General features: G+C 41.2%; 2 protein-coding genes across 5 annotated transcripts in view; one reads left to right on the top strand and one right to left on the bottom strand.

The window, feature by feature from the left end:
• LOC116052431 (dedicator of cytokinesis protein 2) overlaps nucleotides 1-27,787 on the top strand; it is a 100,328-nt gene that overhangs the window by 46,815 nt on the left and 25,726 nt on the right. For both annotated transcript variants that reach the window (XR_004105595.2, XM_031303145.2), the window contains exon 26: nucleotides 2,413-2,508. Coding sequence is in view for 1 of the 2 variants with exons in the window: in XM_031303145.2 (XP_031159005.1) it covers nucleotides 2,413-2,508 (96 nt within the window). In the remaining variant the exon portion in view is untranslated. The remainder of the gene's footprint in view (nucleotides 1-2,412; nucleotides 2,509-27,787) is intronic.
• LOC116052432 (protein INSYN2B) lies at nucleotides 2,633-25,842 on the bottom strand. 3 transcript variants are annotated; one of them, XM_036002666.1, is made up of 5 exons: nucleotides 25,628-25,841; nucleotides 14,967-15,235; nucleotides 13,310-14,884; nucleotides 10,065-10,139; nucleotides 2,633-4,835 (listed from the first exon to the last, which is right to left on the bottom strand). In XM_036002666.1, the coding sequence occupies exons 3-5, from the start codon at nucleotides 14,716-14,718 to the stop codon at nucleotides 4,652-4,654; spliced, it is 1,668 nt and encodes a 555-aa protein (XP_035858559.1). In that variant the 5' UTR covers nucleotides 14,719-14,884; nucleotides 14,967-15,235; nucleotides 25,628-25,841; the 3' UTR covers nucleotides 2,633-4,651. The 3 variants fall into 3 exon arrangements, with proteins under 3 accessions (XP_035858559.1, XP_031159006.1, XP_035858560.1); XM_031303146.2 differs by having other exon boundaries at nucleotides 13,310-15,235; XM_036002667.1 differs by lacking the exons at nucleotides 2,633-4,835; nucleotides 10,065-10,139 and adding an exon at nucleotides 12,306-12,853 and having other exon boundaries at nucleotides 13,310-15,235; nucleotides 25,628-25,842.

Here is a 27,787-nt window from a genome sequence, read left to right on the forward strand (position 1 = left end):
TCATCCTCTCTCTTTTTGTTTTCCACCCATCTCTTCATCTCTCTCTTCCTCGCTCTGGGTGGTACCTGATTAAATTGTCACACCACAGATGACTCCAAACTAAAGAGAGAGATGCAGATAGAGAAATAGATGGAAGTCAAGATGATGCAAGTGACAGATGCTCTTGTCTGTGGGAGAGTTTGTGTTGAATTTATAAGTAACTTTTGTGTGTATGCGGTTGTGTGCATGTGTGTGTGATAAAGGGAGGATGCTAACGGAGAGAGACAGAAAGACATGGCTCACCAAGGCTCTCTTGCTTTTTTCTTTCCCTTACCCCCAAAACAATGTTTTCTGTTTTTCTTTTTCACATCATGTTGCCAGTAGAGATGATAAACCAGTCTGGCTACAGGTTGGAATAAATGAGTATCGACGTGTCTTTGTAGGAGAGAGAAAGAGCATAGTGCCACATCTCTCGTCTTCCTGCTCTGAGAAGACTGTCTAAGAAACTTTTTCCAGGAGACCAAAATACCTACAGTCAGCCAGAAAGATTTAGGCTTATTTAGGATCAACAGATGTGCCTTAACCTGTGTGTGTGTGTGTGTGTGTGTGTGTGTGTGTGTGTGTGTGTGTGTGTGTGTGTGTGTGTGTGTGTGTGTGTGTGTGCGTGCGCGTGCGTTTTAGGTAGTCTGATGGAAATGTTATGCAAGATGACACTATCTTTTCTGTGTGCTGTTACTGTGAGTCAGTGCCTTTTTAATGTGGTTAATCTTGCCTACCTGATTATCATCTGGCCATTCAAATCATCTGCCATCAGGCCAGCACACACACAGATGCACCCTGCAGCATTATTGCTAAGGTGTGTTTGGATGCTTCAGATGCTTCACTAGTGAGTTACTACCCCAAGTCTGAGTCAACTTCCATTGACCTGTGTGTGTGTGTGTGTGTGTGTGTGTGTGCATGCTTATTTCTGCACACATGGATGCCTTTGTAAAGGTGCATTTAGAAAGGGTTGCTATTTTTATCTGTCATTCATTTCTCTTAACTTTTAATCTTCACAGGTCATCAAACAATTTGCACGTCTTAAATATTTTTGACATTACAAGCAATTTTCATTATTTATTCGAAAACTTAAAATTTGTAATCTTCTGAAAGTGTTTTATTTCCTCATGTATTGTGTTTCTGCATGTTAAATTTTAAAGTACTACGGATGAATGCTTGGTGAAAAGGCTCAACTATTAACAGCAGGGCAACAAATCAAAATAATATTGCTCAACAAAAAGACAAAAAAATCATTGCTGTTGGATTGTCATATTCAGATTAAAAATATTTTAAAACGGTTTTGTAAAGCACCTATTGTGATCCCCACATTACATTCTCATATATTGATATTATTTAGCAATACATTTTTGAGGATTTTGATATAGGATCACAGTATTTGAGTTTGTCAATATCGCCACTGCTAACTCCCATGTTATTAATTATATGTATTAGGTTAATTAAATGATCTGAAAACATTATCATGCTATAAAATTAAATTACATATAGCATTAAAAGAATGCATCTATATTGCCTTCTCTTCCAGTTCAAGAAACCGTTTTCTGTCTTTATTTCCAAAGAGAGTTGGTTGTCTAAGCCTGATATTATTCTTAATATATGACTCGACCATTGCAAAAGTTGCAAATATCCACAGTTTGTATTTAATAGATAAAACAACCAAAATGGCAGAAAAATGCATCACTTCCTGGCACCAGACAGCAGGTGCAACCATAATGCACCGGTCTTAATGTCTAACAACATTTGCCATGCAGTTGACAAATAATTCTGATATTTTAACTAGAAAACACTAATCTGAGCACAGACTGTTTTCATCCCCCTTGTATGCCTCTGGGCAGATGGAGGAAAAGAAAGTTGACAGAAAAGTGGCTTCAAAGGGAGCGGAAAGATAGTAATAGGAAAGCAGGTCTGCACAAAAAAATCCACATCCACGTGCCTTTGAGGTTGAAATGTCTGATGATTAACTGAATGTTCTGGCGAGGCTCACTTTCTGAAAAGTGAACAGACTTTAAATTTCAGGAAACTTGATTCTCTTTCTTGTTTCATTTGATCTGCCAATCATCCAGTCAGAGCCCGAGCGAAGCTTTGGACTGCGTGTGCAAACTTGGTTGTTTTCGCAGTGAGGAGAGTTTAAAAAAAACAACCAAAAATGGCTACACAAACAAAACCTGACGAGTCTCCAAAGTTTTGTAGAGAAAAAAGTTCTGACCAAATGTTATGCCTGAGTGGATGCTGCTTGAACAGGTCCAAATCCTGTTCTGCATCTGTGTGTGTTTACACCTGAGAAAAATCTACACGTCTATTGTTTCTTTGTCTATTTGTCCTCTCCATTCTTCTCTGACATTCTCTTTCTTCGACTCTGCTCTCTCTGTTTTTCAGGGGGAAACATTTCAACATATCCAGGACATTGTGGTGTCTCTGCTGAGGATCATCAACCAGACAGTCATTACAATGGGTCGAGAGCATGCCCTTATTGTAAGTACATGCAACTTTGCAAAAGCGCCATATATGACTGACTTGCCATGGTTAAAGTATTGCAGAACCATTTTTTGTCACTTAGTTCATTCTGAAACAGAAAGTATGTCAACACCAGCACATATTTGTTTAAAATACACACTTTTATTGTACGTACAAGAGGAAGAGAGGGGAATCGTGGGAGCTCACGCACTGTTATGGTTTATTAGTAAGTGTGGTGTCATCCAGGATTCTAATTGGACAACTTGTTAGCCAGAAGCAGCAGAATAAGGTTCTTGTGAGATTAGTGGTTAACCTCTAAGCTGCTGTGAACTATAAGCATTGTGCGAATGGTGTGCGTTTGTGTGTGCAAAATAATCGTTTGCAACATGTTTTTGCAACAGGGATAGACTCATAGAGAATTTGTACAGATTCTTGAGTTTTAATTTCTGATAGAAGACATGTCTGCCAATATATAGTTTGGTATAAAATACTGTATTCATCTACTAATTGTGTTATGATTTTACAATGACGCGCTGTTTATTGGTTAAAATCTCACTTTTAAAAGTGACAACGTGCCTTGCAGGTGTTTTTAGCAGCGATTTCTGTTGCTCTATTATAGCTTAATGAAGCAGCGAGCAGTGGCAGTGTGGCCTAAATGCTACAGAACAAGCTTATAAATATGGAAATGATTATCTACGGTAATTTTAATGTGAACAAAGTGATGTTTGTTTTGGAGGAATAACTTTTCAACTTTGTTTTACGTTTTCTGTTTAATGTAATTGGTAACTTACTGTATGTACTCACTGTGGAACTGCAGACAGTCACAGTTGGTGGTTGCTAAATCACATTAAACTGTTGGTGTTGGGCTCTCCATATGTTCCACAACAACAGAGCATCCCCCTGCACAAGTTCTGCAATGTGAACTTTAGATAAACTCCAGACATACACAGTTAGTTTCACAGTAATTCATACAGAATGTATAGGTGACGTATTAGCTCAGACTTTGCAAGTATTGATAACTCTTTGAAACATGAATACAGGCCAGTAGATAACTGCAGTAATAACTGGTCTACCCCTAGTTTGCAGTGGTTCACATTGCATGTGTGTGTGTGTGTGTGTGTGTGTGTGTGTGTTGAGTACTTGATTGTGTTACAGTGGGTATATACTGCATGTGTGTGTGCATGTGTTTGTTAGCGTCTGTAAGTGTATGCCTTTTGTGCATGTATTTATATGCATAGGTCTGTGTGTGTGTGTTTGTCTGAAAATCCTTGAAACAAGATTGAGCTTACATCAAAACACTTCCATTTTGGATGGTAATAAAGGAGAGAATCAATCACTCTGTCAGACAACGCTGACAGAATTTTTTAATCATCTGACACAACCTGTCAGTCTGTGATCAGTTGCCTATCACATTGTCTCTTAATGTATTCTTAACACAATCTCCAATGTGCTCTCCAAAACCCTGATATCCATCCTTTGAGCTGTCTCTTTGTCTTTCAGAGAGCTCATCAGCTTCTTTCCCACTCGTACAGTATCCTCTTGTAGCTTTTCAGCTGTTGCTACATTCAAATTTTGGCTGTCAAGCAGCCAAAGACACAGTATTCCGATTAGTTGTTAAATTGCTTATCGTTCCAATTCCCTTGCTTATGGCTGCGATTTAGCCAAAGTTTTTGTGAGGATTCATTACCAGCTGTAGCGTGAATCCATCTTGGTATAAATCCGTTCATACATCTGTCCATCTGTCGAGACAGACACTCAGCCAAGTGACAAACAAAACGCCTGCCTGTCGTTGAAAGTGTCAGTGCTTCATCTCTCTGCTACCGAAATATTATGGGACAACGTTATCCCCACTTTGAGTCAAAAGTTAATCACAAATTAGCTGCTGAAGTCTGGTTTCCCACAGAGAGAAGGTCATGGTGATCCTGTTCTTGATATCTGTCTCAGTACTGAGTAGTACTGTGGAAAAAGTGCCATTTACATGGATGCAGCTTGGAAAATGCCACCACTAATTTTAATGACACTTAAAAACACAACACACCCACACCACACACCCATGGGAGAGATGCTTTATTCCACAAAGTTGGGGCCTGTGGTCTCCTGAAACACAATCATCACCCGTATGCCACGTCGGCCGGAAGGGTCATTGTGGTTTTTCCAAATCTTAAAGCCACCAGAAACACTTTTTGCGGAGTTTCTTGACACGGGCCTTGGTGCTGGGACGGCTGGAGGAGGAAGGGGCTGGCGTGGGCTTGGTCAGAGAGGGTGCAGGCACATCATACTCCTCCTCCAGGGCCTCCATAACACCCTGGAAGCGTCCCTCCTGCTGTCGGAAATCATGCTCCACACTGGAGAGGAGATAAGAGAAAGCAGTTTTAGAGGGAGCCGACAGGGGTGAGGGAGAGGCAGCGGGAGCACAATTTAGAGGTTGGGGTAGTGTCGAATCAAGTCAAATTTATTTATATGACTCATTTTTCATAGAAAAAATTAAATGTTGGGGTGTAGAGAGAGAGGATGAGCAGAGGGATGTAACGACAGGTGGTTGTCTACTGTGCAGAAAGAGAGATTAGAAAGAGAGGGATTGAGAAAAAGGTGAGTGTTTTAGTGACATTAAAATCGCAAACTGCTGACAACACCCTAAAGAGAGGTTGTACTTACGCATAATGCACTTTTATATGGAGTACACACACACACACACACACACACACACACACACACACACACACACACACACACACAGACACACACACACAGACACACACAGGCCTCAACTCAGCACTCATTTCACGTCTATAGTATTCTTCTGCACTTCATGCACCAATAGATCATAGGCTGGTGAGATGAGAGGAGTGGGAGGAGAATAAAAAAGCGAGCAGGAAAGAGAGGAGAGGAAAAGAGAGGGGCATTTGCAAAATGGAAGAGCTAAAGGAAGGAGCCAGGGAGAAACTTTTTTTCGCTCTTCTGATGTGTTCAAGGCAGACCCTTTTGGCTTTCTTGTTATATGCTTCTGTAATTCCCCAACTCTCTCTTTCTCACCATCTCTGTGAAGTGTCCACCGCTGCGCGTCATAGTGTAGTAGACTTTGAATTTTTCTCTCCTTCTGATAACTGTGTGTGTGTGTGTGTTGAGTTGGATTATAGGGGTGGAGCTGCATAGGGCCCGGCATCTGGAGTTAATGAGCCACATAATGAGGCAAGGAGAGCAGAGACAACTACCCACCCTCCCATCCTTTAGTGTTCCAACATCCCAACACACAAACACTCACACACACATACTGTACAAACACATATGTGCTCCCCTGACACCAAACGTGTGCATCTTCCACAACAAGCCCACGGCTGAGTGAGGGGGGGAAGAGACTACACAGTCAGGGACTTATGGAATGAGAGAGGAAAGAAGCTGACTCTCCTCTGGGAGATGTAGGGATGGATAAATGAAAGAAAAGCAAGCTTTAATAAAACAGGGCAGAGAGGTCATAAAGGATGGAAACAAAAAGACAGAGAGAGGTAAAGGAGGAGAGAATGAGTGCCCCGCCGGAGAGGAGGAGAGAAGGAGAGGAGGAAAGCAGAAAGGTCTCTGCTCTCCGAGAAAGAGCGAAGGGATGGAGGGAGTGAGTCAACGACAGAATAGAGGAGGAAGTAAAAGCTCTTGTGGGCACAGAGGAAGGGAGATGGCTGCCATGAATAAATGATAAAGGAGATGTATTATGACTACACACAAACACACTCACACACTCACACACAAAAGCCATATATTGTTCTTTTACACACAACATATGTATATATATATATATATATATATAAAAGAAAAGATAAAGTGGTGCACCTGTCCCACAGTCACTCAATTTATACTCTATCTTGTTTTAGAGTGGAGGCCTTTTCTTTCTCGGGTCTCTCTTTACCCACACACTTCACTATGTTTCAACCTCCCCCTCTTCCAATCCTCTCTAACTATCTCTCTCTACCCATATCTACCTCTTTCTCACTATTGTTCAGGTGATTACAGCGCAGTGGGAAAAGCTGCTGCTCTTAATTCGGGCTGCAAGCTGTCATCTTCAGTGTGTGCGTGACTGTGTGTTCTTGTTGCTTCCATCCTTGTGAGAACCTGTTACATTTTTAAACCTTCACCGTTTGCTTAAGTGCAGGTGACGGTTAGTCATGTAGTGGAAAGAAAGTTTAGGTTTTGCATGAATGGATGTGGTTTATGTCTTATGTCATATCTCTTACTCCTTAGCTGTATGTATGAGTAGAATAATACTTTTTAGGGTTTGGTGTGTAAATGTGTCTGCTCTGTGTGTGTTTGAGCTGTTTGAACTTTGGGAGAAAAACAGAGGAGCTGTCAAAAGTTCCTCTCTCCTTGTTTTTCATCATACAGATTAATTAGGACTGACAATGGCAAAACATCTTTAGGCAGCCAGCCCACATAAAAATCACTTTTTCCCCCACAATTTATTAGGATGGATGTTTCAGTCCCACGCTTGTGTATCTCTCTTTCCCTATCTCCCATCCTCTTTACCCAGAATCCTCTCTGAGGGTTTGATCAGGCTGTCCAATCAAACAAATGGAGCTTCTGACATTTGTGTATGTTTGTCACAATGGGCTACTGAAAATGGTTTCTGCATATATAATGTGTGTAATTTTTCGTAAGAAATTTATACGGATAGTTGAGAAGAAAAAAGATGATGACGCAGATTCTGCATATTTATCGAAGTCATTAACATCTTTCACAAAGCGTGAAATATATCATATATTTCTTTGTTTGTCAGTATGTATGAGTGTGTGTGTGTGTGTGTGTGTGTGTGTGTGTGTGTGTGTTTGTGTGCAAGTATGCATATGAAATGTGTGTCCGATAAAAGCTAATTCCCTTTTTTGTTGGATTAATTAGCATGTATGATTATATTTGCATGTGTGCAAGAAAAACAAAGGGAAAGTGGAGCAGAAAATAAAATCTCTGAAACTTAGAACAGAGAAAGGAGGGATGATAATGATGTGGGCAATATGTACATTAGCAACATAAAGCCATTGTTTATATCACAGAAATGAGCAGTAAGAATTATTCATAAAGTGGATTCAAAACAAAACACCAACAGACTATTCATAAAGTCAGGATTATTAAAACTTTGGTTTGAGAAGAGTGTGTGTGTGTGTGTGTGTGTGTGTGTGTGTGTGTGTGTGTGTGTGTGTGTGTGTGTGTGTGTGTGTGTGTGTGTGTGTGTTTGTGGGGGGAGGAGATAAAACAGGGGGTCTGGGGGTCCTCCGCCAAAAAAAAATCCAGATTTGAACCCCATTTCCATTATTTCTACATACATTAATATGTATGTTACAAAATCCAGGAAATAAGTTGATCATGATGATAAACTTTGCCAAAAAGAAGTGATAACCTATGTATGAGAAAAATATGTCTTACTTTCAAGACTTGAAAGAATCATTTTATAGTCAAAAATGTTCACAATTTGAAAGTGGGGGTGGGGTCACAAACGGGATTTTGAAAAGTAGGGGGGACATGTCCCCCCTGTCCCCAGTGGAAATTACGCCCTAGTGTACAGGGCAAATCAAGTATTACCAGTACATTTACGAAAGTTGTTTGTTTTTACTTCAGAGGAGGAGGACCAAAGAAGGGAACTTCATTTGAAGCATCATTATGCACAGATTATTCTAATTAGTACGCTCTTGAGATCAAGGTGGCCCCGGGCCCTTAAAAATCCCTCATATTTTGTGTTACTGTTAAAGGTGTCTTTGCACTGCATGTTTACACCTAGATTAAAGAATATGTTTATTTGGGAAATAAAATAATAGTAGTAAATATAAAATAATAGCACTTTATGTCCTGTAGACATTATTTTGTCTTGTCCATTTTCTTACACTGCTAATCTATACAGAATATTCAGAGCTTCTGATTTATTTTATAAAATAAAGCTTTTTATCCTCTGTGTTTTGTTGCTTATTTAAAATGCAGTTCCATCATATGGAAGAGCAGACTAATTGAAAAATAAAAATCTTTTTTGTGAGCAATTGTGTTCAATTCAATTCAATTTTATTTATAGTATCAAATCATAACAAGAGTTATCTCAGGACACTTTACAGATAGAGTAGGTCTGCTGTTGTGAATGGTTGTGTAATGCAAGTTGTACTGTAGGGCTTTCATCTTTGTGCATATGTGCTTGCATATGACTGCGTAAAGTGGGCGAAGATTTGTGTGTGTTCATTGCCATCTGTGTACATCTGTATGGATATATGGATGTATGAGTATGTTTCCCCTTGGAGTTCATTACAACTTACTTGGCAAAGGATATTGCTGTGTTAATTAAGATCAAGGGAAGGAGAGAATGGTATGAAGAGGAAGAAGGAGTTGGAGAAGTGTGTGAAGAGATGGAGAGATTAAACAACACAGAAAGTGAAAATGCAGGAGGGATGCAGATGTGGGCTGCTGGGAGGGCAATGTATTTGAGAATTAGGGAGAACTGGAGAGATAAAGGCCCTCTAAAATATGTCTTTATCCCTTGTGACCTGCAAGGGAGATTTATAGACACATAATTGTAAACAAGCTGAATTAGCTTTAAGCATAGCTTTGGTCTGATACATGCATGCACAAAAGTTTTAGACTAAACGTTTTAGACTAAGTTTTAATGCCAGATTATTTCAGTTCCAGCAAGTAAATATGTTTCTGTTCCGTTTCTGTGTTCTCCAGGAAGCTGTATATGTGAAACAACCCACATTTCTAGCTTGTGTGAGCAGTGCACACAGGAAGAGCAGAGTCTTGGAGGTTGGGTGGGAGTGGGGCACAGGTGATTATAGCGTTGGCATATGACAGATGGAATGAGGCAAGGATGTACAGAGGAAACCAGTTTGATTGAAAGTTAGAGATGAAAGAAAGAGGGCTTGAACAGGCATGGGATGAAAAGATTGAATGATTTACATAATGAAAAGATGTGAATAAGAATGGGATGGGGTGGAGGTGATGGGAGGATTAAACTACAGTGTGTGGAATCAGATTGTGAGGGTGCAGCTCTGTAAATTGCAGAGGATCTAAGAATGCAGTTACTTTTTTAGGTCACAAGCAAGAGGGACGACTGGAACAGAAGAGACGCATCATTTAGGTGCTAAATTAATTTGCTTGTTTGCACAGAACATTATTTTATGTTATGTTATTATGTTTTGTCATTTTATCTGGCGTAAATAACTTTCCTGGAAAGACCATCCTCGTCTAATCTCTGGAATACAACACATATTCATATTAATATTGATGAGGGGGATCGATCATAGTCTCGCATTTTTCATATAATACGGATATATTGTACAATTATCACAGTGGGAGGAAAGGCCAAAGACAGCAGGATACTAGGAAGAAAGGCTGATGAAAAATTACACAAAAAAACAACAAAAAAGAAAGATGTGCTGAATCTGATAAAACGTGGAAAAGCTGTAAGAAAAACAATGTAAAATGGAACATTTTCAAGGTTGCAAAAGGCACACGTTTTCTATGAGACGTTTCAGTGCTGTCTATTACACTGAAGCAAAGAATGAGTTGTCATTGTTGGGTTATGTAATGCAGTAAGCTCATTGTCTTGATCAGGTTACCTGTAGATGATGCAGGCTGTCTTTTGGCAGGTGGGGCAGTTGTTAATGTCCTGACCAGTTCTGTATGAGCTGCGACTGCAGAAAGAACAGATGCAAAACATTCACACACACACACGCACACGCACACGCACACGCAGAAGGAATTAAAGTGAACATACTTGTGCATTAAAGGTGCTGTAGGTAGGATGGTGAAGATCCAGGACAGCCAAAAAATGTGAACATCGACAACTTCTCAGTCCCTCCCCCCCTTTCAGCTAAAGCCCAAAACGGTCTCCTAAGCCCCTCCCCCCGCAAGGTAGAATGAATGTGTGTGCATGAGCAGTGATTGACACGCAGTTAGACGCCCCCCATGGCCCCGATTGGTGCATCTGAACAGGGAGTGGTTTTTGCAAATCGCACTACAGGCTGTAGGTGGTGCCAGAGGAGCGGGCTTTTTTATTTTTAAATGACCTGCTTCATGTAGTTCTACTGGAACATAGGGTCAGTTTCAGCAAATATGACAGAAAGTTAGTTTTATAAGTCTTACCTACTGCACCTTTAAGATGGCACCTACCATACTACTGATATTGTGTTGTTATTTCAGTCATAGAGCATCTTTGAAAAATAATTGCTTGATAAACAGCTATTGAGCCTAAATATTAGGTTTTGGTATCTGCCACTGAAAGTCTTTCTAGACTTAACACTGTACACTGATGTTCAATAGCAGAGGAAGATGGTAGAAATAGCAAATTTGTCACTTACACAGACCTTTCTCTTTTTTACTGGAAAGAGTCTCGCTCTCTTGACTGCTGGTGTCCCAATTTGTATTGCTCTCTCCACCTACACACACTATATGCAGCAACATCAGGTTTGTTCTCTTGGGGTTGTCAAAGTTCACAAATTAGCTTGTGATATTTAGTGCATGTGCTGTACCCCAACAGGAGTATTCAGCACATCTCCTGAATTGTCCTGGTGGGTTGCCTGCTTGTTATTCCAGGCAGGTGAAAATAACCACCAAGCATTGTGTGTAGTGACTGTAGGTAAATTTGTTTGGGAGCCAGACATTACATGACACCAATATCAAAAGCACAGCATTAGGTGAAAATCACCTAATTGTCTTTCATTCTAGAAAATGTGCTGAAAATTGGTGTACATTACAAAATAATAATGAATACACATGCAAACCATGTTATGAAGGTTGAAGAAGACAGCAGAGCAAAAGACTTGTTGGAAACTAAAGTCAGATTAAAAGATCTGACAAGCTCATGCTGACTGCCATTTAATTAAAACGCTTTATTTTGCCAAGATATTTTGGCTGCCCCTTCACTGAACTGTGTAGATGAGGGCGTAGCTGATTTATGTTGATAAAATAGACATTTTAATTACATGGAGAACTAGACCTTGTGCCTGACATCATTTTTTCTCCCCTACCAGTCTTTATCAAAGACAACAACAGCAAGAGAAGACACGTATTTGCTTCGGGAGAGAAAAGAAAACAAGGAGCTAAGCACAGCGACAACCTCATAGCTCAGCTGACACTTTTATCACAGCGGCCCAGTTAAAGTGCTTTCATTTCTGGCAGAGCGTCAGATACATGTGGACCCTCTTACTTACTCGCTGGTTCTCTCTCTTTCTCTCTCTCAATTGCTCTGTCTTTCTGTCTCACCCTTTCTCCTTTGTCTGCCTTTTCACCCCTTTGTACTCTATTTCTCACACACTTAGCATGAGGCATAAGCAAACACACACACACAAACACTGAGGAATATGAATATTTACTCTTATACAGTCACTCATACACAGGGGCGTAGCACAAAATTCTGGGCCCTGTATAAAGGCATTTTCTATGGGCCCCTGCCTCACATCCACAGCTATTCATTTTAGCATATTTCCCAGTCCGACGCCCCTGCTTATACAGGGCAGGACAGCGTGTACACTAAGTTTAGGAGCCTCATTGTGCAGCTTAAACATGAATTGCATTTCTCAAAGGTAATCTGATGGGGATTAGTCTGGATCTAGAGACATCTGTTAACCCTGAACACAAGGGAAGGAACATGAGTAAAGAATAAAAACATGTACAGCTGTAAAGAGGAAGTTTAGGTGGAAAAAGAAAAATCATTATAGACAAGATGATGCAAACGGGTAAGGAATTGGTTTTACGTTGTTTGGGAGGATGAGAAGAACCAATGTATTAGGGTAGAAAGGGGTTGAAAGTTAGGGTGGGAGTAAGACTAATATATATATATATATATATATATATATATATAAAACCTACAGAAGAAGAATTACTGACAGTAAAGGTAATGATAAGGAGGCAAAGAATGGGGACAGATAGAGAAACAAAACGGAGTGACAGCTGACACATGACAGCAGGCGAGAGTGATGGACAAGTTGTCGGGGCAGAAAGAAAGGAAAAATCTAAAAATGGTGATAGGGCAACGTATTATTAATTAAGAATGGAGAAAAGAGAGGTGCAAGGGTGAAAGTGGAGAAAGGGATGAATAGCTTGAAGCGGGTTAAGGAGCCTCGGAGAAAAGGGGGATGGTGTCGATTGAAATGAAGTGAGTACAGAAAGCCAACTGGGATTTATGAAGAGGAGAGAAACAAAGGATGTGGAGCAGGAGAGGAGGATTTAAGAATACAAAATAATTAGCAGAAGAGAGAAACAAAGAATTGTTTAGTTTGCTTCGGTGGCCAATACAATGTCTCTTAAGGTTACCGTGGGGAATGCAGACCCTATAAGGTATATAAGATGAAGGGACAGAGGAAGGGTCTGCTAGTATTGACTGCAGGCTGGCAGGTATCGTAAGTCACTGTAGGATTGGATCTCACACACACACACACACACACACACACACACACACACACACACACACACTACAGCGATTCTCCACTGGCCTGACATTTAAAATCTATTACACGGACTTGAAAGCCTGTCGCTGTATATTGCTTTCAAATCTCAAATATACTCTCTTCTCAGTCTTGTGAACTCCCTTGCCGCCCTCTCCTCTTCTTCTCTTTGTCTTTCTCACTCGCTCACACTTACATACTTAATTGCAATAAATATCTCTACCTCTTCTTCATGTTTTTTTCTGTATCCCTTATCTCTGTTTTCATCCTTATCCTCATGCTGTCTAACCTTCTTGTTTTGTCTCATTTCATACAACATCCTACATTTCTTCTTTTCCTCTTCTTCTTATATCCTTACATCCCCTCTATCTCCCCTTCTCTCTTTGAATTTCTTTCCCCTGTTAAGTCCCTTCTCTCACCCTTCGCTGAGGGCCTTGCTCTTCTCCAGGTCTTGAATGACGTTGAGAAGCACCTTGATCTTCTCCTGATTGGACTGTAGGTTCTCCTCCACACTTTGCAACTGCCTCTCCAGCCCGCGTGGTGCGTTCCCTGCAGGTGCACCCAACAACCCCCCTGGAGCCCCATTACATTGTGCTTTCATATGAGTCTTACAAGGCAGAGTGTGGTCGTCAAATGATTTGCTCTTCTGTTTTACGTAGTCCTTGAGTTTGACCCGTTCTGAGGATGTTTGTTTGGGAATGTTTGTGGTCTCGTCTGTGTTTTTGGTTTGCGCTACAGGTGTGGCTGGTTTGGAACGAGTGGGTTTAGGAGAGTTTTTTGGTGGGAGAGGTGGGGTGTTGGTAGATTTTAAGTCACTGTGAAGGGAAGAAGCTGAATGTTTAGAAGTAATACGGACTAATGTGTGTTGGTGTGTGTGTTCATCAGTGTGCTGGATTTTAGCCAAGTCATGTTTGTGTTTGTCAGTCGGATGGGTCTCTGTTGCTTCTGCAGATGGTGTATGTGGTCGTTGTGTATGTGTGGTAGTTGTGGTCCTGTCAGTGTTGTTGTGCATGTGTGTGTCTGTCGTTTGCGTGGCTGAGTCCTTGCAATGAGTAAAGTCTGCAGAATGTGGCCTTGTCCGCTGCTTTGGCTCTTTTGTTTTGTTTAGGGTGTGTGATGTGGGGTTGGAATGCGAGCTGTGTGTTTTTGGCATAGTGTGTGACAGCTGTGGTATTTGAGACGTCTGTACTGATGTGTGCATGGAGGTGTTTGCTGTGTCTGTGTTTTTTGTGCAAGGCTGAGAGTCCAGAGCAGATTCTTTTCTTGACTGCTTGGGAGCCACAGACGGTTTCCGAGGCGGATTAGGTAAAGTCTGGCTGGCTGTTATTTGATTGACAGCCTTCCTGCGACATGCGCCTGTACACGGTGTAATCTGTGATCGTCTCCTCCCACATGTCCCACAAAGGCTGGGTGAGGAAGTCGCCATCACTCGACAGGGCCGCGGTGGGGTGGCGTGCACAGTGGTACAAACGCTCCCCGTCTTTAATACCGAGCGATGGCCATCCCCACGTAGAGACTGCACCCTCCTCCTCTCTTGGGCCGGCTCCTTACCTTCTGTGGCCTCAGTGCAAACCCCTCCCACCACATCAGAGGCTACCACACTGCCATTTGTATACCGAGCTGTCCTTTTATCTCTTGTGTCCTTGGGGTTTGTCCGTGTAGTTTTGATCTGGCAGTAAACTCCGCTGCCTGACCCCTGTGACCCCATGTCGTCCTGTGTCAGGCTGTTGATCTTGTTCTGAGATGTCTCCTTGGACACTGGCAGACTGTTGCTGTCACTTCTGATAACTCCTCCTGTCTCCACTGTTGTTGTTTTGTCTGTTGGCATGGTGAGTGGCCGATGTGTGTTGGTTGGTTGGCTGCCGTGTCGTTTGATGGAGGGGAGAGTTCGCAGTCCAGGAGATGTTTGCACTCCAACACTGCACAGTGGGCCCCATCGCCCTCCTGCCAGGGGAACCCCCAGTGCAGGCACCGGATTGGTTGGGTCAGCCACCCTCCTGCCCATACTCCTCTGCAGGTTGGCTCAGCCCCCTGAGGAGCTGAACGGGATGGAGGGCAGCATTGACATCAGCCAACGTCAGCAGGATTATATCCAATAAAAAGCGGGAATGTTTCCAGCTTTTGTTTTGTGTTTGTGAGGCAGTGTGAGAGAGTTTGTATGTGAAAGCTGGAGACAGGAATCCAATATCCAATAAGGCTTTAAACCCTCAATGTCCTTACATTAATGACCTCCTTACTAGATTAGCTACTTCTGATTGGACATCACTGTCAAGGCTTTTCTCTGTCTCTAACCAATGGCCCGCAGATGATGAGTTGGTGGATTCTCTGGGTATTGCGGGTTTGTTCTGGAGAGAGAGAGAAAGAACAAAAAAGAGAGAGACAATGAGAGAAACGACAGAAGAAAAAGACAGGGAATAAATGGTCAGATTGGCAAGAAGACACAGACATTAGGAATGTAAAGCTCCATATAAAAGATTCAACCTTGACTGAATGCAGACACTGACCAGATCGATGGAACTCTATCAACCAGAGCTACAGCTCAGAGGTACAAGCTACAGAGGCACAGCTCTAAATCTCATCAAGCTGTTTCTCTTGAGAGAACAGTAAAGACCAGAGATATCTTAATAATAACTTATTTATGTATACTTTTTATTAATCCCCAGTGGGGAAATTACAATTACACTCTGTTTGGTGCCTTGCTCAAGGGCACCTTGGCAGTGCCCAGGAGGTGTACTGGCATCTCTCCAGCTACCAGTTCACACTCCGTACTTCAGTCCATACGGGGACTTGAACAAGCGACCCTTCGGTTCCCAACCCAACTCCCTACAGACTGAGCTACTGCCACCCCCATTTATATCTCTAAAAAGTTGAACACACACCTCTGTATGTTAATAAATCATATAAATGTAGGACTATACATATGTTATAGTCTTTCATCACGTGATGACACAGCGTAACACATTTCAAGTGAGGTTATGTTTGCCTCCCACAGTGGTATGTAAACTGATGATGCATCATGCCTCGACATAATGTTCTACAACATTGTTTCTGCCGATCTTCCTCTTTTAGGGAGGTAGACAGGCATGTTGCCTAAAGTCAGTGTTGATATGTCTACTTTCGTGTTTAATTGTTTGTTATGCAGCAAAATTAATATGAATACATAGCTAGCTTATAATAAAATTATTTGGTTTTTATGCTTGGTGAAAATGGTTGGATTATTTGGGAGGGAGCAAAATTAGCTTTGACCTTAATCACTTAAAATCACTTGAGAATCAACTTAAAATACTTTAAAGCTGTGGTAGGCAGTATATTTCTGTCGCCGTTGGGAGCATAATGTAATTCAGTGGTCTAAGAGAAAACTATTCTTTTCCACGTCCTCTTAGCTCTGTTTCTGTTGAGAGCGTTCTGGCTGTTCTGCACATGCAGACAGAGATGGGAGAGACAGAGAGAGCTTTTTGCTTTCTACCTACTGCAGCTTTAATGTTGCACTATGACACTATGATTAGCTGATAAAATTGGGGCAGTATGTCCGATTTTTTTCTCACAAGGACAATTGGGCCATTGCAGCAGCACATATTGGCTGGATACATCAAAGATAGATAAGAGAGTAAATGGAGGTTAGTTAAACATACATATGCAATTTATACTGTATTTAAAAGCATTAGAAATGGGCTGGAGCCATATTTGTCAGGTCAGAAATGAGCAGTCACGTAATGGAATCACACACATTTAGCTCCTCAGGGTAATTGGCAGTGCTGTGGTTTATAACACTTATACTGTAACTGTTGTTAGACTTCAAAGTGTCTCTGCACAAAATACAAGCATCAGTACATTTTAGACATGTGGTAGATCCAGGGCAGACATTTCAGCAAATTTCTTCTATCCAACTACATTGAAATCAGACCAACTCGGGAAGCCAGTATGCTGTTGATTCCTGAATACTTCACAAAAGATAATTTGCGCATGGAATTAGGCATCAGTCAGCAGATTGATATCATCTTTATGTCTCGATCAATATTTTGTTTTCTTTTTCTCCTATCGTCATTACATTGAAGTTGTTTCGTTGCAGTCGGTGTGTGATGTGACACACACACACACACATACACACACACACACACACACACACACACACACACACACACAAACACACACACACACACACACAGAGAGAAAGATTATTTTTAAGCCAGCTAGTGCAACATCATAGCACATACCTATTAGTTTAAGAACCCATGATATTACTGAAAAAAAAAGTTTTTATTAGGAGGCTTGTTTCAAAAGCAAAGCCGGACATCAGATTCATGCTCAAGGTTTCCAGAAGTTTCATGAATCTGCCCGTGGTCCTGTAGCAGTTAAAAATATGTTCTCACTACTCGACTTATACTGACTGGAAAGAGTCTGACTGCTGCACTAATAGTTCATATGTATTCAGGATTAGAGTTATGCACACATTCACTCAAAGCAATGCTCTGTGTGACCTATATCCACTCATTATGAAGCATGATGTCACGTGCTGTTTTGAGAGCATGAGTATATAGAAATAGAAATGGCCATTTTAGCCCTTTCATTCCTTTTTTTCCTGACGTCAAGTGTAATTAATGTTGTCAGTCTCTTTGGAATTTCCATTTTCATTTAATATTATTAAATATTAAAACTGAGTGAATACAGTTTATTATGCTGGTGGGCCTGCACATGGGCCGCAATTAGGAACAGTTTAGACTGTTTTCAGTCTGTATGCCTAGTTAATGAAATTTCTACACGTTAGCTGAGACAACAGTCAGTGTCACACAGTACTGTGCCGTTAGTGCCCATGACAAAGCCATTCTTGGGATACAATTGTGATCAAGAGCTTCACTGACAGCCGGCAGAGCTTCGAAATCTAAGGTTTTTTCTACTTCAGTGACATATCACTGCTATTTATATGAATATCTTGACAGTGTGTTTGGCTCAAGGACTGCGGAATTGCCTGAGAGCTAGCATAGGATCACACATAAGTAACAGTCCAGCCTGTTTATGACTGGCTACTATGGTAACTGTGGCAAAGGTCGTGACCCAGAGTTCACACACCCTTCCATCCTTCCAGGTTGTGTTGTTTTTGTTTAGTTTTTGGGGTGTGTGTGTGTGTGTCTGTGTGTGTGTTTGTGTGTGTGTTTGTGTGCTTGTTTTACTATATTCGTGGGGTCCAAAAACCGGGAAATACAGCATACGCGTACGTGTGAAATCTATTTGCAAAGCAGGCTGCAGCCACCATGTGGATAACAAATGGACTGAGATGTGTTGTTTGCAAAAGGAAATTGCAAGAATGAAAGAGCAAGCCAGTGTTTGTGTGTGCAACGGAGACAGCGAGGACTGAAGATGTGTGTGCATATGTATGAGTGTGTATGTGTGCAGCTCATTTCCAAGCATTTGTTTTTCCACCACCAGCCACACCAGAGCACCTGCTGCAACAAACTCATTCTCTCTCTCTCTCTCTCTCCCCCTCTCTCTCACTCTCTCTCTCTCCCTCTCTCTCTCTCTCTCTCTCTCTCTCTCTCTCTCTCTCTCTCTCTCTCTCTCTCTTTCCTTGCTCTCACGGTCTATCTATGTATGTTTGTGTGAGAGTGCATGTTTGTGTGCGTGCTAGAGCCCGACCGATATATCGGTGAGCCGATATTAGGCAATATTAAAAAAATAAAATAAAAACGGACGGAACATCCTCCAACCATGTTATGAGTGTTGGCGTTGCATAGTTTGTCCATCAGAGGGCGCAACACTCGTGTTTTACCCTTTAAGTTTCATTTCAAGTTTGTATTTTTATTTTATTTTATGTATTGTTCCTCTGTTCTGTTGTGACAATAAAACAAACAAGTTTATTTGTAAACTGCATTATCATATTATTTTAGTGAGGACTCATAAATAACTACAAATAAATAATGTTAGGGAAATCTGTTTATGTCTTGTTACGCGTTTCTGGATTATTTTTTTAAATATATATCGGCTGATATATCGGATTTTTAAATCTCCAAATATTTGTATCGATATCGGCCTTAAAAATCCTTTATCGGTCGGACTCTAGTGCGTGCCTACCATCTCAAGTCTCACTCTTCACCCCTGACCTGCAGGCTGTCAGGCAGAAAGTGGCACCATATCCTCAGAAGTCACTTTTACTGATTCACACCCCTGCCTCTCTTCATCTTTCTAACACTCTCTAGCTCTCTCTCTCTCTGTACGTCTTATTGGTTACCACTCTCCTCTCACCGCCTTCGTCTTTCATCGTTACCCTTGTTTGTTGTCGCACTTTTCTACTTATACCGCCCCCTTTTCCATCTCAGTCATGCTGTCTTTGATTTTCTGTGTTTCTCTTTCCCTTCCCTCTGTCTCTATATTTAATCTTAGTCTCTCGCCCACATCACACTTCTGGCTGAGCAAAATGAGCGGGGAGGAGATGGGGAGGTGACTGTTGACTGGGGGATGAAGGGGAGGTGACAAAAGAGGAGAACAGGGGAGACAGCAGCTCAGGAAGGTGTAGAAAGGTGGTGGAGGGTTAAGGGGGGGAGAACAGATGAAAGTTGTGTGTGTGTGTGTGTGTGTGTGTGTGTGTGTGTGTGTGTGTGTGTGTGTGGAAGAGATGCAAAGGCCCATTTTCTCCAAAAGTGTTTGATAGAGTTGGCTGAAGAATAAAGACAGAAGCATGGCAGAGAGAGATGCGTAAAGAGACGGACATTAAAGAAGAGGAAGATCTGGGAAGTCACACACACACTGCTCACCAGTAATCAATATGCACTGCTTGAGCATCTGTCACCACACACACACACACACACACACACACTCTTTAGACAGGGTGCAGCTTTTTATAAAATCTGTTTTCTACATGCAACAAGTATAATTTACCAGTTGGTGAATTTGGGCTGTTCAGGAATGGTCTATAACTCAGTGAGACCTTGTTTGTTGTGTGTGTGTGTGTGTGTGTGTGTGTGTGTGTGTGTGTGTGTGTGTGTGTGTGTGTGAGAATGAGTGCAAACCCACGCCATTGCAGTAGTAACAGAGCAGTGAATGCTCCAGCGAATCGAGTCCCCTGTCGTTTCAAGGTGAGCCTCATTTGTCAACTGCCGATTGACGGCCCGTGTTTGTGTGTGTTTTAGGGAGACTGAGACTCGCTTTACTGCTCTGTAATCACATTGCTTTTCTCACTCACTGTCTCTGGGCCACTCACCGCCATAACAGCACAAACGCAGCACTTTTTTGGCCCTTTGAGACATAGCACACAATGCATCTTGGGTAGTGTAGTCAGTTTTTTTCCTCTGATGTCTGGGCTCAAAGCAACAAAAGAAACTTTAGCATTTGATTTTGATATATGCCGAATGCCACCTGACATCAGAAGTGCCCCTTCAATTGTGATATCCAAAGCCAGGCTCAAAACTCACCTTTTTACATTGGCCTTCCCGGCATCTTAATTGTCTTATCCTGCTATGTTTGTAATTAAGTGTTTGTCTTTTGATGTTGTTTTAGCCTAAATCACTGATTTGTAAGTGTATTTTATTTTATTTTATGACCCTGTGGCTAATGCGCTATGTACAGCATTTTGGTCAGCGCAAGCTGTTTTTAAATGTGCTATAGAAATAATCTTTACTTACTTACTTACTAATATATTGGTGAACTTTGTTTTATCTTGCTTTGCTTATACAAGCTACAAGAGTTCTTGCAATGTTTCGCAGTAAAAAATATATATTTCACATTTCCATGAATATAAATCATGGCACAAAAAGATAATTTCAAGACAGCTTGCACAGGCAATTGTCAATGAATCATTGTAGGAAGAAGTTGGAGTGATGTCAGCACAGGTAGCCACATTGATCTGCTAAATAAGACTGTGAGCTGTTAGATTATTAAGACCTCCCCTCTGGTTGAAAAAGAATGCCGGTGTGATCAGCAGAAGAGCTGTCAGACAGGTCAGTTGGACTCAACAGCTCATTACAAGTACGACTTCTCTGCTTCAAAAGAAGCATGCTTAGCAGAATGACTGGGAATCCTTTCTCAGCTCTTTAGAAATGTATGGCTGCTTGCTTTTCACCTCTAATGTGATATTAAGGTACATGTGTGTGTAATAAGTGCAGCAAGGGGACTGAGAAAAGAGAGTTGTCTGTCAGTATTGGTAGCAGTAACAAATACTACTATTAGTTTAATTTATGCTTGTAAATTAATAGTGTATATCAGCAGATGTCATATGTGTGCATGCTGCATTGCAGATATACAGTATATATGCACTGTTAAGCAATGTTTCTTTTGTCTCCTTAATTGGTCACTGGTTTCATCTTTTCTTAAGTGTCATGGCACGCCTAACATATATCCCTGCATCTTAGACAGAGCGAAGGATCATCAAAACAACCAGGAAACTTGCTCAGCTCTTTCTCTGCAGTCTGTTTTGTTGTCTGTTGCATTTTAATTGGGTTCAACTGTATTTTTCAGGGACAGTGCACTTTAATCAGCAATTCAACTGAAAAGCCAGAAGCCACAAAGGCTAATGTTCATTTTACAAAGCCAAGTATCTCAGCCAACCCTGCATAATCCAAGTTTGGTTTCTTATTGAAGCATTGTTTGGGGCAGATTGTGTGTGCCTCGCTGATATTAAGGGACTCAAGTGTCTCTTCAAGCAAGGCGACTAGCGCAAACAATGGAAATTGTTTCTGTCCGAGAAACTTGCAACGTGAGAACTTAATGTAAGTTTCCTACACACACTCACATAGCATTATTTGATGAGAAATAGAATAATATAAACTTTTTGTGCTCTACATCAGTGGTTCCCAAACTTTTCTTTTTAGATAATTGCAATTTATTTGTCATGGCCACCCAACCCCCAATATAACATGAATACAAAGATGCTTCTCGGTTTTTACAGTTTTAAATGTAATATTATGTTGGATCAATAGTTGAATCTATTTATTTATTTTTTTCTAATTTAAAATGAGCTTATATCTAAGGGCAAATAAACAAAATAAAACAAAAAAGGTTGCAGGCATTGTAATGGTACGTCTGAGCCTGCTGTTATGTGTGGAGAGAGAGAGCACAAGCTGCAGGTCTTGACTCCACTGACAGTCAGACAGTCAATCTTCCAGAGCAGCCAGAACCTGTTTGTTTAGTCTGATTTTAGTCTTGTTGGTGGTCTCAGACTGTGTCAAGGACTGAGATGTATCAGCATTTATTTTTAGATTTGTTCACCGTGTCAAATCCCATTGCTTGCTCCGACGGTCACTATTTTTTCAAATCTGTTAAGCTCTTGAGTGTTGTTACTATGACAACCCTGAGTTATCAAGTCATTAGCCGTTTTGAAAGTGTTGAAGCTTCATTAAAAATTAAAAATGATATGATAAATCTTGTGGCACCCTCGGCCTGTCCTCAGGGCACCCACACTGGCAGTCACTACTCTACCGCACACTGTGTAATAGTGTTCATGATATATTTACTCTCCAATCTGGCCCACCATCTTTATTTTGCCTATGAGAATTTAACTTTGTTTTCCAAACAAGATTGAGGATCAGGATTCTGAGTTTTGCCTTCATGTGTCTAGGAACCCTTGAAGCTATAAGCTGCGAGCCAACACTGTCAGTCCTTGCCCCTGGACACACTCTTCTGAGTGAATGTACTTTGTGTGTAAGTGTGTGTGGGCGCATGTTTTAATAAGTAATGCAGGAATTAGACAAAGGCAGATAATGAATTTAGCCAGAGATTACTTAATTCTTCATTATACCTGTGAGGCAGACTAGCCTGAACTTGTCAGCCTTCGCTCTGAGGAACCCTCAGATAATGATGACACTGATATTAATTTGAAGTCATTTTAAAGGGTTTGAGTCTTTTCAGTTTTGCATGCATGAACATCAGTAGACGTTAACAGTCGTACCTGCAAGTTTTAGGGGATGCCATTCAGTGATCATTTGAGATCAGAATATAAATTACTAACTAAAAACTAACTAATAACTTCCATGTTTATTTGCACTTCCACACATGAATTAATGATCTGATCTGAGGATGTGTTTGAACCTGTCTGAGGCTCCTTTTCCACAAATCCAACTTTCTTCTAAGTTTGAATCCATTTTAGCCCCTTTTACTTGTTTATGAGGGCAAAAATAGGACATAATTCAAAGTGATATCCTGTTCCAGTCAGAGGGGCCCTCAGAGAAAAAAAAATTGAATTCTGTTCGGTTTTATGGTGTTGGCTTATTTACAACCAGTTAGGTACCTGTAACAAGAAAAGGGGTGAAATATAGACAAAGAGCATATTATTGACAATTTCATCTGCCGGCTTAATTCATTTGTTTTGTTGTTAGCTAGAGGAATGTGTGTCGGTTGAGCAGCAGAGCAGAGAAACCATGTAAAACTTAATATTGATGAGATATTTGCCAACACATATTTGATAATCCGAGATAAACATGATACAGTGATAAACTAGATCCTCTACACCAACAAAGGAAAAACAAAGTGGCTTAGTCAGAGGAGATGCTGCAGATGCACAACCACACACACACATCTTGTCAGCGTGGCTAATAGAGTGTGATATAGTCTGTTTTGCATTTTTGCTCAAACTGCATACCGCTCTCTCACTTTTATCCTTCTCTTCACCTCATCTTTTTATCCCTACTTTTCACCTGCCCTCATCCTCTCATTGTTCTCTCTTTTCTCTATCCTCTTCTATCATCTCATCTTTCTCTTCTCTGCCATATCACTCATCCTGTCCACACGTCCCATCCAATCTCTCCATCATTAACCCCCAATCTATCTCTCCTCCTCTCATCTCTCCATCCTCTTGCCCCCGCTGCCCTCCCTTCCTCTCCCTCATCCATCTTCCTGCCCTTCTGACTTTCTAGTCCTCTTCGCTTTCACCGCATCTGGTCTCCTTCTCATCACCTGTTCACAGTCTGTCTGGTTATCAGAGTATCAGTGACACACAAACACACACACATTTATGCGTATGGAAGTAGATATATTTTGTTTTGACTCTGTCTCGCTGTCAATCTCCCTTTAACCTTTAGCTCTCTTTCTCCCCATCGTCTGTCATTCTCAGGAGAAATGGGGTGTAATTAAAGTCAATGCAGTATAATGTCATGACATATTGATTAGGTTTCCCTAGTCTGTAATTTGCATTATACCCCTTCAAATGATATATTTCTGTGCTGCAGTTGTTTCCAATATATGCAGCAATCTAGACATGTAAACAACTTTTAAGCAAACTTTACACGTTTTGAAATGTTGCCAAAAGAATTCATGTTTTGGTTTGTTTCTCTCAGTCGACAACACTCCTAAATATTGAAAAAGAAAACATTAAAGTAATAACAAAATCAAAATCAATAATGAACAATCCAGAGAAAATTGAAATATTTAGAGACTTGATTAGTACTGAATCAAATTCCTGCCAGCATATGTTGGCTATGCATCATTCTTTCATCCAAGGATGAAAACAGAGAAATGCACTTTGCAATGCAATATTCTGATGCATCACTACTAACCACATATCTGTAACAAGCTGCCTATATAGTCAAGCATTATGACATGATTATTAACAAATGTGCTTCTATCCCTATAGGGCCAATATTTGTCAATGTTTTTTTAAATATTTTTCAAGCAAACATAACAGAATTTTGATCTTCCTCTTCAACATTTCTAATGTGACTACAAGAATGATCTATCTGTAAAAATAAGTCTTTGAATAGGAATACCGACGTAGATTATTTCCTTACTCTGTGCTTATCTGTGTCAATGAAAGACAAGCACACGCACACATGCATATGCACAAACTGTCATTTTAAAGTATGTTCTTAACTGACTGATGTTGTAATATAATAGTACACAGCTCACATATGTCCATTTTGATCACTCTCTCTCACACACACACACACACACACACACACACACACACACACACACACACACATGAACACAAATACAGATGCACAGGGACAGCATTAGTGTATAAGAGAAGGGTTATGGCAATATAATCCCATATTAGAGCTACACTAGCTGACCATTGGTTTAGAGGCTTTTAAAAATCGGGCAACAGATACAGACACGCACGTACATACTGTAAATTGACAAGCATTTGTAATCCTTGTAAAAAGCAAGAGTTGTAAATAATGTTGCATGGTGAAACACAAAATAAGCACTGCACACATATACTGTATACAAACGCCAATAAACGTAATCATATGCAGCAAATCCTACTGTGACAGATGGATAGGATTACTCACCTGCCACGCAAACACACACACACACACACACACACACACACACACACACACACACACACAATTTATCCACACTGTGATGCTGTGATCACACTACTTTAAACAGAAATACACACATGTACAGTTGCAAAAACAGCCTTCCTGAAGTAGAGATGTACACACTTTTGTTAAAGCTACCGAATCTGTAGGAAACAAGATGCCCAAATACTGTAAAGCCAGATACTGTGGGTTTTTTTGTTTGTTTTTGGGTTCCAGAGGTTAGACCTAAGAATTTTGTCCATTAGTCCAGTTGGCTCACTGTGTGAGTACCTCCATCCAAATCCTCTCCAGTGTCATACATATTGAATGAGCTGCTTTGAAAATAAAGTACGAGACTGGAGAGATTCCTCAGAGCGTCATAATAGAGCATCTTTACCAGGAAGAAAACATTTCAGGCTTGCTTGTATGCTTTCACATACACATACTTACTGTACACACTGTTATCTTTCCTAACAACGGTCTTTCATTGCTTTCTCAGTCATTTACCTTTTCTTTTCCTCCCCTTTAGTCCGCATGCTTGTTCTCTGTGTCTCTCTCTCATCTCTGATAGTCCTTTAGTCCTCAGTAGCGCTCTCCTCCGACTCTTTACCACTCTCTATCTCTCTCGCCGTTTCATTCTGTTGCTACTGATCCCTGCATGCTCGCAATGCCCAGTGATCCTCCCTCCACTCTCTCTCTTTCTCTCTCTCTCTCGCTCTCTCTCTCTCAGTCTCCCCCTCTTGCTGCCTTTCTCTGATTCATCATCAACCTTTTTTCCTATACCTACTGCAATTCTCACTCTTACCCTTTCTCTTAGCTCTTACCTGCTTCTCAAATACCGTCACTCTGTCATTAATTCCTACACCTTCTCTCTCTTTCACCCTCTATGTCTATTTGCCTATTCCTGTCACTTTGCTGGTGGCTAATCCCATGCCATGCCCTGGTTTGTGTGTGTGTGTGTGTGTGTGTGTGTGTGTGTGTGTGTGTGTGTGTGTGTGTGTGTGTGTGTGTGTGTGTGTGTGTGTGTGCCTGCATTGACCCTGGCCTGGTGGTAGACCCCAGAGAAACTTTGGCAGCCCAGAAGTGTCTTCTCCCAGGGGTCGAGCCAGGACATAAAGAAACACACTCGCACACACACACAGAAACACACATTCTTGTTTTTATCAGTCACTTTATTTATATCTTTGCTTTTCTGTTTGAACGCAGTCTAATATCGCCTCACTCTCTCTTTCTGTTTTGGTCTGTCGCTTTCTCCCCCTGGTAACTTCACTTCTTTCTCCCCTTTGACCTGTTTTATCGCTGCCCTCCGTGTTCTTTGCCCCACTTTAGCCTTCTCACACCATTCTTTCCTCTTCTTTTTATCTTCATCCCGCACACTCACCTCATCTTCTGTTTTCTTTCCCACCTGCCACCCTCTCATTCTCTTTATTTCTCTGCTCCTATTCATGCCAGCTCAGGATGATGCTGCTTTCTTTCTCGAAGGCAAACAAGACAAAACACGATAGATAAATTGAATAGAATGTGAGATTAAACGCCATATGACATCAGGTTCTAATTATGCTTAATTTTGAGGGCTTTGTTTTTCGTGCACTGCAGGTGTTGTGTGCTTGCAAATTAATTTCCTCATCTGTCATGCATCACGAAAGACGAGAATATTTATTTATTTACAGGCGAGTTTAAGAGTTTTAGGCTAGGGATCACAGTAGGTTTAATTGACTTAAGGTGAGGCGGAGTTAGTGTTTGCTAAAACAAATTAAATAAATGTACACTAATGAAGCAGACGTGCTCACAAATATAGTAAAACTGTTGTGTTCCCCTTGTGTGCAAGGGCTTATGTAACTGTGTTTTGAGTTATGTGTTTGTGTGTGCATGGACAATGATTTATTATGTGTGTCTGTGTTCCCTGAGTGGTCCCCTGATGCAGCATCCATGTACTGTAAATATCCCTCTTTACCCCACCCCCATCTGAAAATAACTGGTGATGTATGCTCTACTGCAAAGTGGTTGACTCACCTTGTGTTGTGTTTCAATTGACCTCTGATGAGGCAAGCAAAGGTGTGGGGGTGTGTGTGTGTGTGTGTGTGTGTGTGTGTGGGCGTGTGTGGGCGTGTGTGGGCGTGTGTGTGTGTGTGTGGGCGTGTGTGTGCGCAGTGTGCACATTACATAAGCTGTAAGGGGTCTGAGGGGAACACATGGGGCCTTCAAATATAATACACGTGTGCACAAATACATACAAGGTTGACAAAGCATGAGACAGTTGTGCTGAAGCTCTGAGGTCTCAGTAATTTGATTTTGGAGTGGAAGATGAGAAGAGAAGCATTTCATTGTCAAGGAGGAGGAGTTCAGTGTGTGAGCTGGAGACTGTTTCTCTTCTCTTCTCCTCTTGGTATTCCCGTCCCCTTGACCTCTATCCATCTCTTTGATATGTCTTCCTCATTTGTATCAACTGATAGTGTCTCTTTGTACTTGACTGGGAAATGAGAGTCTGAGGATGCATTGATCTGTTTTCTGAACAGTGAACAGGCATTCGTTCACATACACACAGAAATGCAAACACCCATGCACACACATAGGCAGCCCATATTACCCCTTTCTTTTTCTCTGCGTCAGACAGACACACGGACATCAACCTGACACATACAACAACTCTAATTACACCTCCGCACA

Source organism: Sander lucioperca, chromosome 1, assembly GCF_008315115.2.
Source record: "Sander lucioperca isolate FBNREF2018 chromosome 1, SLUC_FBN_1.2, whole genome shotgun sequence".
Taxonomy (NCBI): Eukaryota; Metazoa; Chordata; class Actinopteri; order Perciformes; family Percidae; genus Sander; species Sander lucioperca.